Source organism: Atheta coriaria, unplaced genomic scaffold (genome assembly GCF_025399875.1).
Source record: "Atheta coriaria isolate IRGN ID8LTWV9N9 unplaced genomic scaffold, Caltech_Dcor_3.1 hic_scaffold_10_pilon, whole genome shotgun sequence".
NCBI classification, from domain to species: Eukaryota; Metazoa; Arthropoda; class Insecta; order Coleoptera; family Staphylinidae; genus Dalotia; species Dalotia coriaria.
In genome coordinates, this window is record NW_027045452.1 from 10018784 (window position 1) to 10032862 (window position 14079).

At 39.6% G+C, this 14079-nt stretch overlaps 3 protein-coding genes across 3 annotated transcripts; 1 reads left to right on the plus strand and 2 right to left on the minus strand.

Annotated features, from left to right (window-relative positions):
* Positions 1 to 3066: 3066 nt before the first annotated feature.
* Positions 3067 to 5787, minus strand: CysRS (cysteine--tRNA ligase, cytoplasmic). Its single transcript, XM_065313757.1, has 6 exons — positions 5645 to 5787; positions 5227 to 5592; positions 4863 to 5159; positions 3761 to 4807; positions 3328 to 3702; positions 3067 to 3262 (listed from the first exon to the last, which is right to left on the minus strand). Exons 2-6 carry the CDS (start codon positions 5590 to 5592, stop codon positions 3143 to 3145), a joined length of 2205 nt encoding a protein of 734 aa, XP_065169829.1. The 5' UTR covers positions 5645 to 5787; the 3' UTR covers positions 3067 to 3142.
* On the plus strand, positions 5756 to 11630 carry LOC135800501 (poly [ADP-ribose] polymerase tankyrase-like). Its single transcript, XM_065313756.1, is given in 11 exon segments — positions 5756 to 5891; positions 6072 to 6834; positions 6912 to 7136; positions 7199 to 7502; positions 8213 to 8466; positions 8532 to 8730; positions 8732 to 9609; positions 9662 to 9894; positions 9946 to 10614; positions 10676 to 10968; positions 11023 to 11630. Coding segments are annotated over 10 exon segments (3480 nt in total). The 5' UTR covers positions 5756 to 5891; positions 6072 to 6647; the 3' UTR covers positions 11261 to 11630.
* spartin lies at positions 11618 to 13830 on the minus strand. Its single transcript, XM_065313759.1, has 4 exons — positions 13050 to 13830; positions 12486 to 12980; positions 12178 to 12430; positions 11618 to 12032 (listed from the first exon to the last, which is right to left on the minus strand). The coding sequence occupies exons 1-4, from the start codon at positions 13600 to 13602 to the stop codon at positions 11756 to 11758; spliced, it is 1578 nt and encodes a 525-aa protein (XP_065169831.1). The 5' UTR covers positions 13603 to 13830; the 3' UTR covers positions 11618 to 11755.
* Between the last annotated feature and the right edge of the window lie 249 nt (positions 13831 to 14079).

A 14079-nucleotide genomic window follows, 5' to 3' on the forward strand; every position in this document is an offset into this window, starting at 1 on the left:
GACTATTCTCTATCAGATAGGATAGTTAAAACGGAAATCTGAGAGATGAAATTTTCATTCTTAAGAAAAAATTGCCAAGGGGGGGTGCTTGATACTTTTTTTCGACGATTTTCAAAAATTAATATCTCTTAAACTAAAGGAGATAGCGACCAACGAATTGTTGATTATGAAAGATTGGAAGATTCTCTATCAGATAAAAATATAAAATAATTATATTTTCAACAGTAAAAGGTCGAAAAACGCGACTAAAAGTGCTAAAAGTGACATTTTGCAAATTTTGCCCATTTTTTTCAATGCGAATATCTCGTAAACTAAAAGAGATAAATAAGATCTGATCGCAGCGTCTTAATCTACGGACTATTCTCTATCAGATAGGATAGATAAAAAGGAAATCTGAGAGATGAAATTTTCATTCTTAAGAAAAAATTTCCAAGGGGGGGGTGCTTGATACTTTTTTCGACGATTTTCAAAATTTAATATCTCTTAAACTAAAAGAGATAGCTACCAACGAATTGTTGATTATGAAAGATTGGAAAATTCTTTATCAGATAAAAATATAAAATAATAATGTTTCCTACAGTAAAAGGTCGAAAAACGCGACTAAAAGTGCTAAAAAGTGACATTTTGCAATTTTTGCCCATTTTTTCAAATGCGAATATCTCGTAAACTAAAAGAGATAATTAAGATCTGATCGCAGCGTCTTAATCTACGGACTATTCTCTATCAGATAGGATAGTTAAAACGGAAATCTGAGAGATGAAATTTTCATTCTTAAGAAAAAATTGCCAAGGGGGGGTGCTTGATACTTTTTTTCGACGATTTTTAAAAATTCATATCTCTTAAACTAAAAGAGATATCAACCAACGAATTACTGATTATGAAAGATTGGAAGATTCTCTATCAGATAAAAATATAAAATAATTATATTTCCTACAGTAAAAGGTCGAAAAACGCGACTAAAAGTGCTAAAAAGTGACATTTTGCAATTTTTGCCCATTTTTTTCAAATGCGAATATCTCGTAAACTAAAAGAGATAATTAAGATCTGATCGCAGCGTCTTAATCTACGGACTATTCTCTATCAGATACGATAGTTAAAACGGAAATCTGAGAGATGAAATTTTCATTCTTAAGAAAAAATTGCCAAGGGGTGCTTGATACTTTTTTTCGACGATTTTCAAAAATTCATATCTCTTAAACTAAAGGAGGTAGCGACCAACAAATTGTTGATTATGAAAGATTGGAAGATTCTCTATCAGATAAAAATATAAAATAATTATATTTCCAACAGTAAATGGTCGAAAAACGCGACTAAAAGTGCTAAAAAGTGACATTTTTCTATTTTTGCCCTTTTTTTTCAATCGCGAATATCTCGTAAACTAAAAGAGATAATTAAGATCTGATCGCAGCGTCTTAATCTACGGACTATTCTCTATCAGATACGATAGTTAAAACGGAAATCTGAGAGATGAAATTTTCATTCTTAAGAAAAAAATTGCCAAGGGGGGGTGCTTGATACTTTTTTTCGACGATTTTTGATAATTCATATCTCTTAAACTAAAAGTGATAGCTACCAACGAATTGCTGATTATGATAGATTGGAAAATTCTCTATCAGATAAAAATATAAAATAATTATATTTCCGACAGTAAAAGGTCGAAAAACGCGACTAAAAGTGCTAAAAAGTGACATTTTGCAATTTTTGCCCATTTTTTTCAAATGCGAATATCTCGTAAACTAAAAGAGATAGGAACAAGCGGATTGAATATTCTTAATTTACGTCAAATTTTCTATAAGAATAGGTATTAAACTTGTGAAGTCAAGGGTTTCATTTTTAATAAACTGACATTTTTAACAAATCTGTCACAATTTGATTGCGAAAAATCATTAATAATATCAAAATAAGTAATTTCCTTTTGTTCTACCGTATTTCTTTGTCTTCCCTCTTGTGTCTAAAGTATTTCAAGCTGTACCTGATGTTTTTGGACCCTCTCCAAAGTGTTTATCATTACATTTGTGTCCGTTTTGAGCGTACGCGTGTTTGCGAGCGTAAGCAAAGGCCATGTGCGGACGCAAATGCTATTTATACCGCGAAAAATCTCGCCATCCGCGTTGCGTTTATACATACTCGCATAGAGTTAAACGAAACGCGTCTGAAAACGCACCATGATCACGCTGAAAGTTTGCCAGCACTTTCATGCGTTTCATGGAAATTTAAATTCCGCCTGCGACGCAGTTTTGCGCTATTCATCGCGATACTCATCGGAAATTACGTCCCAAAAACGCCAAAATCAACGTCAAACATTAATTACACCTGCTTAGGTATAAATTTATTATATTATTAATAATTAAATATGTTTTTAGAAAATAACGAGTGTAAATCAATGAAAAAACATTGAAAATTTAAAACATTCCATAAACTGTAGTTATACTCATTTTGTTTATGTTTTTAATTAATTGTTCGCCTTAAAACGCGCTTGGAATAATTTATTAGTTAATTAATTAGTTGTGGTCAAGGCGCGGAACGGATTATTCACTTTTTCGCAACAATTCACTTCGTTTTCGGGTGTTTTAAACGCCGTTATTGCATCCACAACTGCTACTGTTACTATTACGTCCGAGGTCGTTACGCAAACTATGCTAAACTCATCGTAGTGGTGTAACATCGTGCGAAATTCATTAAAATTCATTCAAAATTTGTATTATAATTATATTTTTATTTATAAAGACACTTTGTATCTCAATGGGTACTAGGGAAAGGAATTTTGATTCCAATACCGGTGTTTCGGTATTTATTAAACAAAAAACCGGTATTTTTTATTTTAAAATAGAATTTTATCATCTGGTAGTCACTCCATTGAGGAGAGACTACACCAGTAATAATTAGGAGAAGGTACTGAGGTAGCACAACTGTACCCCCACCACTTTTTGTGGGTTTACCACTGAAATAAAAGGCGAACGCGCATGCGCCACAGGTTAAATCATCCAGCAATCTCTCTATCCTCTTGGGATTGTCAATTCTAATAGGTTTTTGTATTTCTACCGCGTTATACACACAAAAATAAAATTTTACTTAAGCTGATTTATTTAAATAATAATAAGAGTAGATATAAGCAAATATAAATTAAATTTCTGCATAAATTTCAATTAAGAGTAGCCAAATACTCATTGTACTTCTTCTCCTGAGCCTGCTGCAACTTCTGCAGCTTCTTCACTTGCCCTTTACTGATTTCTTTACCTTCCTTATCATGCGTTGGTAATCCCTACAACAAAAACCAAAAAAAAAATCAATATTTAATTCCTAATCAAACAGGTATACTAAAATTACCTTATCATCAAACTTGGAATACTTATCACTCTCCCCCTTGAACATCTCACCTGGGGGAATCTTCCTCTGCGCATCTTTAGCAGCTTGCGCCGCGGCCTGCTCTTGCTTCTTCCGTTCTTTCTCAGCTTGCTTTTCAATCTCCATCTGTTTCTTAAGTTCTTTTTCTTTCAACAGCGTCTCCTTATCCACGAGTTTAACTGCACTGGGTGCACCTTCACGATCCTCCAGCCTCACACCCACGTTGGGAAGGATGTCATCCCGGAGGAGGTCGCACTGCTTCAAAATCTCCGTTGCTTTCAATTCACGCGCATGCGTGCGTACAACACCACGGAAATCGGAGAGGATTTGAAGGTAAGGCATTATTGTACTCTCAGCCTTAAAAAAATCATAAAAAATAATTTTTAACCAAAAATTATTTTAAAAAAATACTTACATCTCCTGATCCAGCTACTCCTGATGTAATCTGAAATCCAATTCCTTTCTCCACAACATTAATCCCAAATATCCTCAAAATACTAGTAATATACGCGGCGATATCATACAACAACACCGCATTCGCCTTTTTCTCATCATTCCTATCCCTCAGATACAAATTCCCAGCTGTAATCAAATCCCTGAGCGTCTCCAACGCTCCTCTTGTATCAATATTGTCACACAATGTCTCATGAACCATATCCTTTGTCTGTTCAAACTTTTTATGCAACATTAACTCATCCACATCACATTTCGCGAATGTTTTATTCTCTGTACTGCCTGATATACACCTGGTGACATCCTTGACATTCAAAAAGAACTCATTGAACATTTTCTCATAAGCCAGCGCGATTTCCATCGTATTATTGCTATAATCCAATGTATCACGCCACGAATGCAATAAAAACGCAAACCTGAGTTGTCTGGCGGAATGCTTCGCAAGAGCATCTTGTATACTGACGAAATTCTTCAAACTCTTGGACATTTTACACCCGGCGATGGTTAAATGCCCAGAATGTAAGAAATATTTGACCCATTCACGTGAATCAAAGTATGCTTCGGATTGAGCGATTTCATTATCATGATGAGGGAATTTCAGATCCACGCCACCAGTATGTATGTCCAGGGTGGATCCGCAAATGGCGGAAGCCATCGCTGAGCATTCAATGTGCCAACCAGGTCGACCCATGCCCCATGGTGATGACCACGCTGGTTCGCCGGCTTTGCTCTTCTTCCACAACGCGAAATCCGTGGCTGCGCGTTTTTCTTTTGTGCATTCCGCTGATGTAAGATCTCCTTCACCCTCAGCAAGACATGCAGCATCTCCATATGCTTCTGGAACTAGTTTTGCGTAATGGTGGTTGTCGCGTTTATCAAAAGTATTCACATCGAAGTAAACTGAACCATTGGCTTCATACGCGAGGCCATTCGAGATGATTTTCTCGATATAAGCGATGATTTCCGGGATGTAGTCACTCACACGCGTTAGAAAATTGGGTCTTAGTACCTGGAAGATAAAAATTAGGTTATGTTATAGTTTAACCTATAAAATTTTAGGTTACGTTTAAAGAATCCATGTCTTTGTGATATTCACTCTCCCAATATGCAGGCAACGCGCTAAAAATTGCATTATCTGTAATACTAGCTCCATGAAGAGAGTCCAACCAATCTGCGAGTGGATCTTTGCATTCTACAAGGAAATTATCTTGAGCTTTTTGCATTCTGGGTGCTTTACCAGCTGCTACAGCTGATTTTAACTCTTCGATGCACTTTGTTAACTTGACCAGCAAGTTATCCATCATAGTTTTTTTGTCTGGATCAGTTGTTACACCTGCTTTCTTATCAAACAACTCCATAACCTTAAAATTTTATATAATTAACATACTAACCAAAGTTAAAATGCTTAGGTTATGCAACACAACATACAATTTTCGCATCTTCAAGAATTTTCTCCAGTTTATGTCCTTCTTTAATGTATCTCTCATATAAATAATTCTGCCTAGCTCTTTTGATGATCTTATCATCAATGTCGGTGATATTCATCACGTAGTTAACATCGTAGTGGAAGTAATCGCTGAGTACTCTCCGGAGAATATCAAAGGTTATGTAGGATCGTGCATGGCCCATATGTGAGGCGTCGTAGACGGTCGGCCCGCATGAGTACCAATTGACGCGTTTGCCATTTTCAGGCACAAACGGCTCCTTTTGGCGTGTGAGACTATTGAAGAGTTTTAATACTGGCGTGGACGTGTTGCTGTGGGGCTCCCACGCAGGCTGGGAGCGCTTGGACATCTAAAAATGAAGTTTTTGAAGTTGAAAGTTGCGAGAACTTTGAATGGCGTACCTTGCAGGTGCAGTATGGTGGCGAGTGTAACGTGGAGTAATTTACTGCTGAATTGTATGATGAAATAGATGACTAATACTGATTAATCAGCAGTTGCACGCGGAGGCAGGCAAGGAAACACCGGTTTTTAGAAAAGTAAGCACGTGTAAAGGCGTATTGATATAGGCAACTTTGTATACATCATGACGTTTGTGACACTGACAGCTGTGGCATGGAATCAAAATCGATTCAAATTAATATTTACAAGGTAATGAAACTTCTATATAAATATAAATAACTATAAATTAATGTTTTTATATGTAAATATTAATTTCATAGTTATTTATTATGTTTTTATGTGAGAAAATTTAATTTTTTTGGATTTTATTTTATGTTTATCTATATGATCCGCAATCATCTGTTCTGTCTGCGCGCGTCGTCCAATCAGCAGGCGCAAAGTGCAGTTTGGTGCAGCGCGTGCAGCGATTGGTAAGCTAGGACGGCAGGAAAGTGGCAACAAAGTTTGTTGACTCTCGCGCAGCAGCAGCAGCGGGGGCCCGACTTGCTCAAGCACTACGCTTGTGTAAGTTACCTGCTCGTCTATGACGTAAAAGCAGGTCTCCCCTTTCCTGCGCACGTCCACAAGCGACAACCAACAGCAACAAGAGCTAGAAAAAACAAAACACGATCACACACACAACACACAAACACATATAGAATACATGCAGTTGTGTAGGCATAGTCACTGCTTCCACAACCACAAGCCAACAGTAGTTGTGTTTGCTAGTATAGTACTGATAGCAGGACGAGTACAAAGCGTAGGCGCGCTGTAGGCTGATAAACAAGTTGTAATTGTATCCAACGTGCGAAAGATTTCTGTACTCCGTGTGTGATTGCGAAATATTCATCGTCCTCGCAATGTTTCGCTTTCTAAAGTCTGCACCAGTGCCGCCAGCGAGCAGGTAATATCAGGAGGTGATTGAAAAGTAGTGCCAAAAGGCTTCAGTGGGTAAAGTCCGTGACGATGATGGCGAGACGCGCGGCATTGATGAACGCGTCCATGGAGACGGCCTCCAATGATCCTCTACGTGAATTATTCGAGGCTTGCAAGACGGGGGACATCGCCAGGGTGAGGAAATTGATTACTCCGCAGACAGTCAATGCCAGAGACACTGCTGGACGTAAATCTACACCACTACATTTTGCAGCAGGTGAATATTAACTTTAATTTTAATTAATATTTAATAAAATATCATTTTTTTTACTTTTTTTAAATTTTATTCTGCAGGTTATGGAAGAAAAGACGTTGTAGAGTTTCTCCTGTCTACAAGCGCTTCAATTCAAGCTAGAGATGATGGAGGTCTTCATCCACTGCACAATGCATGTTCTTTTGGTCATGCGGACGTGGTGCGTCTCTTGTTGGAAGCTGGCGCGAATCCCAACACAAGAGATAATTGGAATTATACTCCATTGCATGAAGCAGCTATCAAAGGAAAGATAGATGTTTGCATTGGTATGAATTTTATTGTTTTTATTTATTTAAAAAAGGTTTAAAATGTTTTTGGTTTGTCTTAGCGTTATTACAACATGGCGCCGATGTAAATATCCGCAACTCCGAAGGTAAAACACCCTCGGAAGTGGCTGATATGACTACAAAACCGGTGTTAACCGGTGAATATCACAAGGATGAGTTGTTGGACGCTGCGAGGTCAGGTGACGAAGAGCGTTTGTTGTCGTTGCTGACGCCGTTGAATGTCAACTGTCATGCGGATGATGGGAGGCGGTCGACACCGCTGCATTTGGCTGCTGGGTACAATCGGAGTCGGGTTGTGGATATTTTGTTGCATCATGGAGCTGATGTACATGCTAAAGACAAAGGGTAAGTGATTTTTAGTTTGTAAAAAATAGTTTTGGGCGTGTTTTTGAGAAGAAAATGGAGAGTTTTGGGGTTTAAGTAGCTTTAAAAAGTCGAAAAATGTTGAAAAAAGAAAGGAAATTGAAGAAAAATTTAAAAATTGCATTGGTAGGCGTATGTTCGGTGTGTATACTGCAAGTCCAACATAGGACAACAAAATTTTAGCCTTTTTTGTGTTTTTTTGGTAAAATATTAGTAAAAATAGCATTTAAAAACACAAAACATGTTAAAAATCATTAATTATCAAACTAATCGCGCAAATATTGCCAATAATATCATTTTTAACTATTTCTTTTATGAAAATACATTATTAGTCCTATGTTCGGTAGATATACCGCAAGTCCAACATAGGACCACAAAATTTAAGCCTTTTTTTGCGTTTTTGGTAAAATTTTAGTAAAAATAGCATTTAAAAACACAAAAAATGCTAAAAATGATTGATTGGCGAATGAATTACTCTAATATCACCAATAATATCATTTTAAACTAATTTTTTTTAATAGAAAATACACTATTAGTCCTATGTTCGGTGGATATACCGCAAGTCCAACATAGGGCACCAAAATTCAATACATTATTACTTCGTTTTAACGAAAAACTCAATATAACAACGAAATATTTACAAATTTCTAGCTTAAAACTTATTTAAATTGTTTTTCTGTTATTTTTCTTAGTGGTTTGGTCCCATTACACAACGCCTGTTCTTACGGTCACTTCGAAGTGACTGAAATGTTAATCAAACACGGCGCGAACGTCAACGCCAACGACCTCTGGGCCTTCACTCCCCTACACGAAGCAGCATCAAAAAGCCGCGTGGAAGTCTGCTCTCTTCTCCTCAGCGAAGGCGCGGATCCCACACAACTCAACTGCCATTCAAAGAGTGCAATAGATGTCGCACCAACACGAGAACTACAAGAAAGACTCACATGTAACTATATTCAACTTAAATTTAAATTTAATTTAAATTTTATTGATTTAAAATAATATTTAAAGATGAATATAAAGGACACTGTCTGCTGGAAGCAGCCCGCCAGGCAGACACGACCAAAATCAAAAAGTATCTCTCCCAGGACGCGCTCAACTTCAAACATCCCTACACCGGCGACACTGCCCTCCACTGCGTGATCACATCGATGTACCCCAAACGTAAACAGGTTCTCGAGTTGTTGATTCGTAAAGGTATAAATCTCAACGAAAAACAAGGAGTTTCTCACCGCGTTGCACTTGGCAAGCGATCAAAGTCATTATGATTTGATGGATTTACTTCTCCGACACGGCGCGAAGGTGAATTCTTTAGACGGTGTTGGACAAACGGCTTTACACCGCGCTGCAAAGGAAGATAATGTACAATCATGTCGTATTTTAATGTCTTACAACATAGACGTCAGTTTAGTAAGTCTACACGGTTACACAGCAGCGCAGGTTGCGTCTGAGAATGTTTTAAAAATCCTGCAAGATCCACCCGCGGGTAGCGCTGACGTCGAGTGTCAACTTCTCGAAGCTGCCAAGGCTGGCGACTTGGAACAAGTCCAGCGTTTGTTAGGCACATATCCACACATCGTGAATTGTCGCGATTTGGACGGGCGACACTCGACGCCATTGCACTTCGCTTCGGGTTATAATCGTGTATCGGTGGTTGAATACCTCCTGCAATCCGGTGCGGATGTACATGCGAAGGATAAAGGTGGGTTGGTACCACTGCACAACGCATGCAGTTATGGACATTATGAAGTCACGGAATTGTTGGTCAAACATGGCGCTAGTGTGAATGTAGCTGATTTGTGGAAGTTTACGCCGTTGCATGAGGCTGCAGCGAAGGGGAAGTATGAGATTGTTAAGCTGCTGCTTAAACATGGCGCTGATCCGAGTAAGAAGAATCGTGATGGTGCGACGCCATTGGATTTGACACGGGATGGTGATCAGGATGTGGCGGATTTATTGCGGGGGAATGCCGCGTTGCTTGATGCAGCGAAGAAAGGGAATCTTACACGTGTGCAGAGGCTTGTCACGCCGGAGAATATTAATTGCAGAGATGCACAGGGGAGGAATTCGACGCCATTACATCTAGCAGGTTAGTTTTTATGTTTTTTTTAATTTTGTCTAAATTGTGATTTTTTTATTAGCTGGTTATAATAATGTGGAAGTAGCTGAATTTTTATTGGATCATGGCGCTGATGTCAACGCGCAGGACAAAGGCGGTTTGATCCCGCTGCACAATGCATCTAGCTATGGACATTTGGACATTGCTGCTTTGTTGATTAAATTCAACACTGTAGTCAACGCTACGGACAAGTGGGGCTTCACACCGCTGCATGAAGCCGCACAGAAAGGCCGCACGCAATTATGCGCACTATTAGTAAGTTTATTTCAAGTTTTAAAGGTATTATTATTAATTTTTATTAATTAGTTGGCTCATGGTGCTGATCCATTCCTCAAAAACCAAGAATCTCAATCGCCTGTTGATCTCGCCTCGGCCGAAGATGTCCGATCTTTACTGCAGGACGCAATGGCGTCGCAACAATTGGTACCAACTTCCTCCGCGCCTAATTCTCGCCCGCCTAGCGTCGCGCAAAACCCTGTCCCGCCTGTCAACTCAACGGAAACAGTTGTTATGCCTTCAGGCGCTTCTATGACGCTTTCTGTTCCGGTACCCACGCGTGCTAGTATGTCCATGTCTGTACCGGAAGGTTGTGCCAAAGCAGATGGCGCTGAAGCCGGTAGTATTGTCAATGTGAACGCGTTCTTAGCGTCCATGCAACTAGAGCATTTACTCGAATTATTCGAGCGTGAACAGATCACGCTTGATATTCTCGCGGAAATGGGTCATGAGGATCTTAAACAAGTCGGGGTTACTGCGTATGGGTTTAGGCATAAACTCATCAAAGGTATGGAGAAGTTGGTTTCGAGTTATGGCGGAATGTGGTCCACTCCGTTGAATCCCGGAACTTTATTGGTGGATTTACTAGCGGATGATAAGGAGTTTGTTGCCGTGGAGGAAGAAATGCAGAACAGTATTAGAGAGCATCGGGATAATGGACATGCGGGTGGGATTTTCATGCGGTATAATATTGTGAGAGTAAGTAGGCAACTTGTTATACACCTGTTGTGGGGTTAGGTTACTACAAGCGTAATTTTAGATACAAAAAGTACAAAATCGTAAGTTATGGGAGCGGTATCGTCACAGACGCTCGGAAGTAGCGGAAGAGAATAATAATCAACCGAATGAGCGAATGTTGTTTCATGGCTCGCCGTTTATCAACGCCATTGTGCAGAAAGGCTTCGACGAGCGTCATGCGTACATTGGCGGTATGTTTGGCGCTGGCATTTACTTCGCTGAGCACTCATCGAAGAGTAATCAGTATGTATATGGCATCGGTGGTGGCACAGGATGTCCACTACATAAAGATCGCTCATGTTACATTTGTCACAGGTAAGATAACCTCGAAAATGTTTGAAAAATGTAAATTTTTATGTTTTTACTTAGGCATTTATTACTCTGTCGAGTAACGCTTGGAAAAAGTTTCCTGCAATTCAGCGCGATGAAGATGGCGCATGCGCCACCCGGCCATCATTCCGTAGCTGGCCGACCATCCGCCGGCGGTCTCAACTTCCCCGAATATGTAGTGTATCGCGGCGAGCAAGCGTACCCCGAGTATTTCATAACCTATCAAATCGTGAAACCCGAAGACTGCTCGAGCAGCACCGATTCGGATGTTAGATGATTCCGTCGGGAGTGCGAGGCGCGCTGGCTGCGACCGCATGCATCGCGCGTCTCCGCCGTTGGTGGTGTCGCTGCGTCCGCCACCGCAGCCGGTACGCCATGGTGCGGTGTGCTGTGTAATGTCCTGCGGTGTATCATGCCGGCGCGCACGAAATGCAGCTGCCATGATGAACATTGTAAATAATCGCGCATGCGCCGTGTATTATTATTGGGTAAGAGTCACACTTTCTCGTTATCGTCTGTGTGTTGTGTCCAATGTGAGGTTAGGGTTTGTTGTTTGGCTTTCTTTTTTATTGTATGTACGGAAATAATGTGATATTCATAGGAAACGAGCACGAATCATCCGAGATTAAACGTATTTCGAAAACGAATTCATTTTATTTGATTATAATAGAAATAATTTAAACATTCAGAGTTAATTACAATGCGAATATCATTCGTTTTCGGTTTCATTTGAGTATAAACACTCCGAGAATATAGGCAAATACTTTTAAAATCACATTTTTTCTTGGCTATCACTCTTCTTCACCACAGTACCCCCACCACCGGATGATGGTTCCACCGCCTGTTCACTATTACTACTACCGGAAGCATGTGCATTCGCCATGATGGCGCTCGCTGCAGTGCTACGGATCATCGCCTTGCCGGTTTGTTTTATTGTACTCTTCGCCAGGCCTTTGGGTGTGAATATTTTCGCGTTGCCGCGGATGCTGATCACATTCCCGACGGTTCCAAGCGTGTCATTCGCCAAGGCACCCGCTGATTCACCATATCTACAGAGATTTACGATGAAAATGAGTGCAAAGCATTAAAAAAGCATGAAAAACTAAATAAATTTTTAGTTTTTTAGTTTTAGAGATGATATGAGTAAACATGCAGGTTTAATTTTATTTTTTATAACTAAAATTTGTATTGTACTTGTGCTGGACGATTTTCACGCTGTTATCTTTGAGATTCGAGCCCAAGATGGCGGCGGACTGATGCAGACCCTGGTAAACTGTGCCGAAACCCTCAACAGCTCCAGCTGCGACTGTGAGAACTCCATTTACACGATTGGAAGCTTCATCTTCGGTGTAATTGAACGCAGTAGTTAATAATTTAGTTCCCTGACGCTCAATATGCGGCGCTAGGAATTGGCCTAGTTTATTGGTCGCTACCCCAATTTTTGACGCTAAAATTCTTATTTTTATTAATTTTAACTTTTTAAATTTAATATTTATACATACCGACTACTCCGGTAACTTCCGCGGCTTTCCCAGTGCCTTTCTCGGCGATTTGTAAAGTTTTCCGAACATTTGTTGGTACTTCCGATGTTTGCGCAGGAGTTATATTAGCGATTACTTTCGGGGTACCGTAGTTCAACAAATCGCCGACTTTGGTCGCTGTAAATATCAACCCGCGAGATAAATACCCAGCGCCTGTGACAAGTCCACTCGCAACCGAACTGCCTGGTTGCGGATGTGGCTCAGCACGTCTTTGACGTGAAAGTTTGTCTTTTTTCTCATCTGTGTGGACGCCGAGTAAGATATCTTCGAGGATTTCAAGAACTAAAGCATCGGCGTCTTTCGGTATGACGATACCAACAGAAGCGCCCTCTACAGCTGAATGCACATCAGGGAATATAAAAGCTCTGTATTCTGTTCTGTAACAGGGGGAAACACCTGGTACTAAAGGGTAGATCCAGTTTCCAATCTGCAGGAAGTATAACATTTGGGATCCATCTAAACATTAAAAAATAACAAAAAATTAGAGATTTTATGTAAAAAAAACGCAGAAAAATTATGTTTTACCTTGTAAAATAGCAATGTTCATCTTCTGAGGTTCCAATTGATCAACTGTACCATTCCCATTGGGTGATATGAAGTACTGCACAACATTATCACAACTGATGAGGATATCAGCCTCACCTTGAGGTGTAATTATCTTCAGATTATCCAGAGCCTCTGCTAATTCACTATAAGTCCTCAATCTCTCTGGACTGTGTGATTCTGCTTGTCCATCAACAACATGATCATACATTGGAGGTGGTTCCATCTGCACAAAATCTGGAGATGATGTGATTGCATTGATCCTTTGAAGAACCTCAGCCCTGGATTGTTTCATCTTCTGCACCATTGTGCAGGCATCCCTCCAGGTGTCATCTGGATTATCCGGGCATGCTATCACCACGTCCAGGGCCTTATCAATTGTGAGTATTCCGGCTTTGTAGGCTTCAATCGCTTGATTTGGTTGTTCTTGTTCTTCGAGGGTGATCGCACGGTCGATGTGTTTGTAAGCGTCGTCGTGGATACCCTTCAGGAGGCGGTAGTTCATCGCCCAGGTGTTGGAGGCTGCGTTACCCATGTTTGAAATGTGAGTTTGTTTTATTGCTTGTTACATTTGCGTGTTGGTTGTGTAGTAAATTGTGAAATATTGCGCATTAACTGCGAGAGAAAATGGTGGACTGGGGATATTATGAGGTTAACATTGCATTATTGTTTTAAGAACCAATCGTCAAGCGATTTCTTATCAGGATAATTGATAAAAAAGAATTCCAGAAGATCCTGTACGTTTGGAATATTCTCAAATGCGTCGTAAAAGAATATTCTAGAATTTACACTAGAAAATCACCAGATTTAAACCTGCCACCATTTTCTAGTAACTTTTACATTATCTTCCTATAAGAAATTATTTAAAATCATTGTTTATCGCTATAATTATAGCTTAATAAACAATTGATTGTTATTGTGGTCAATTAACGATTTCGTAACTATAGTGATTTGACTGGAATTTAAATTAGACGACGTGTTTCTAGTAAGAAATTTTTTGTTTTACGGTTGG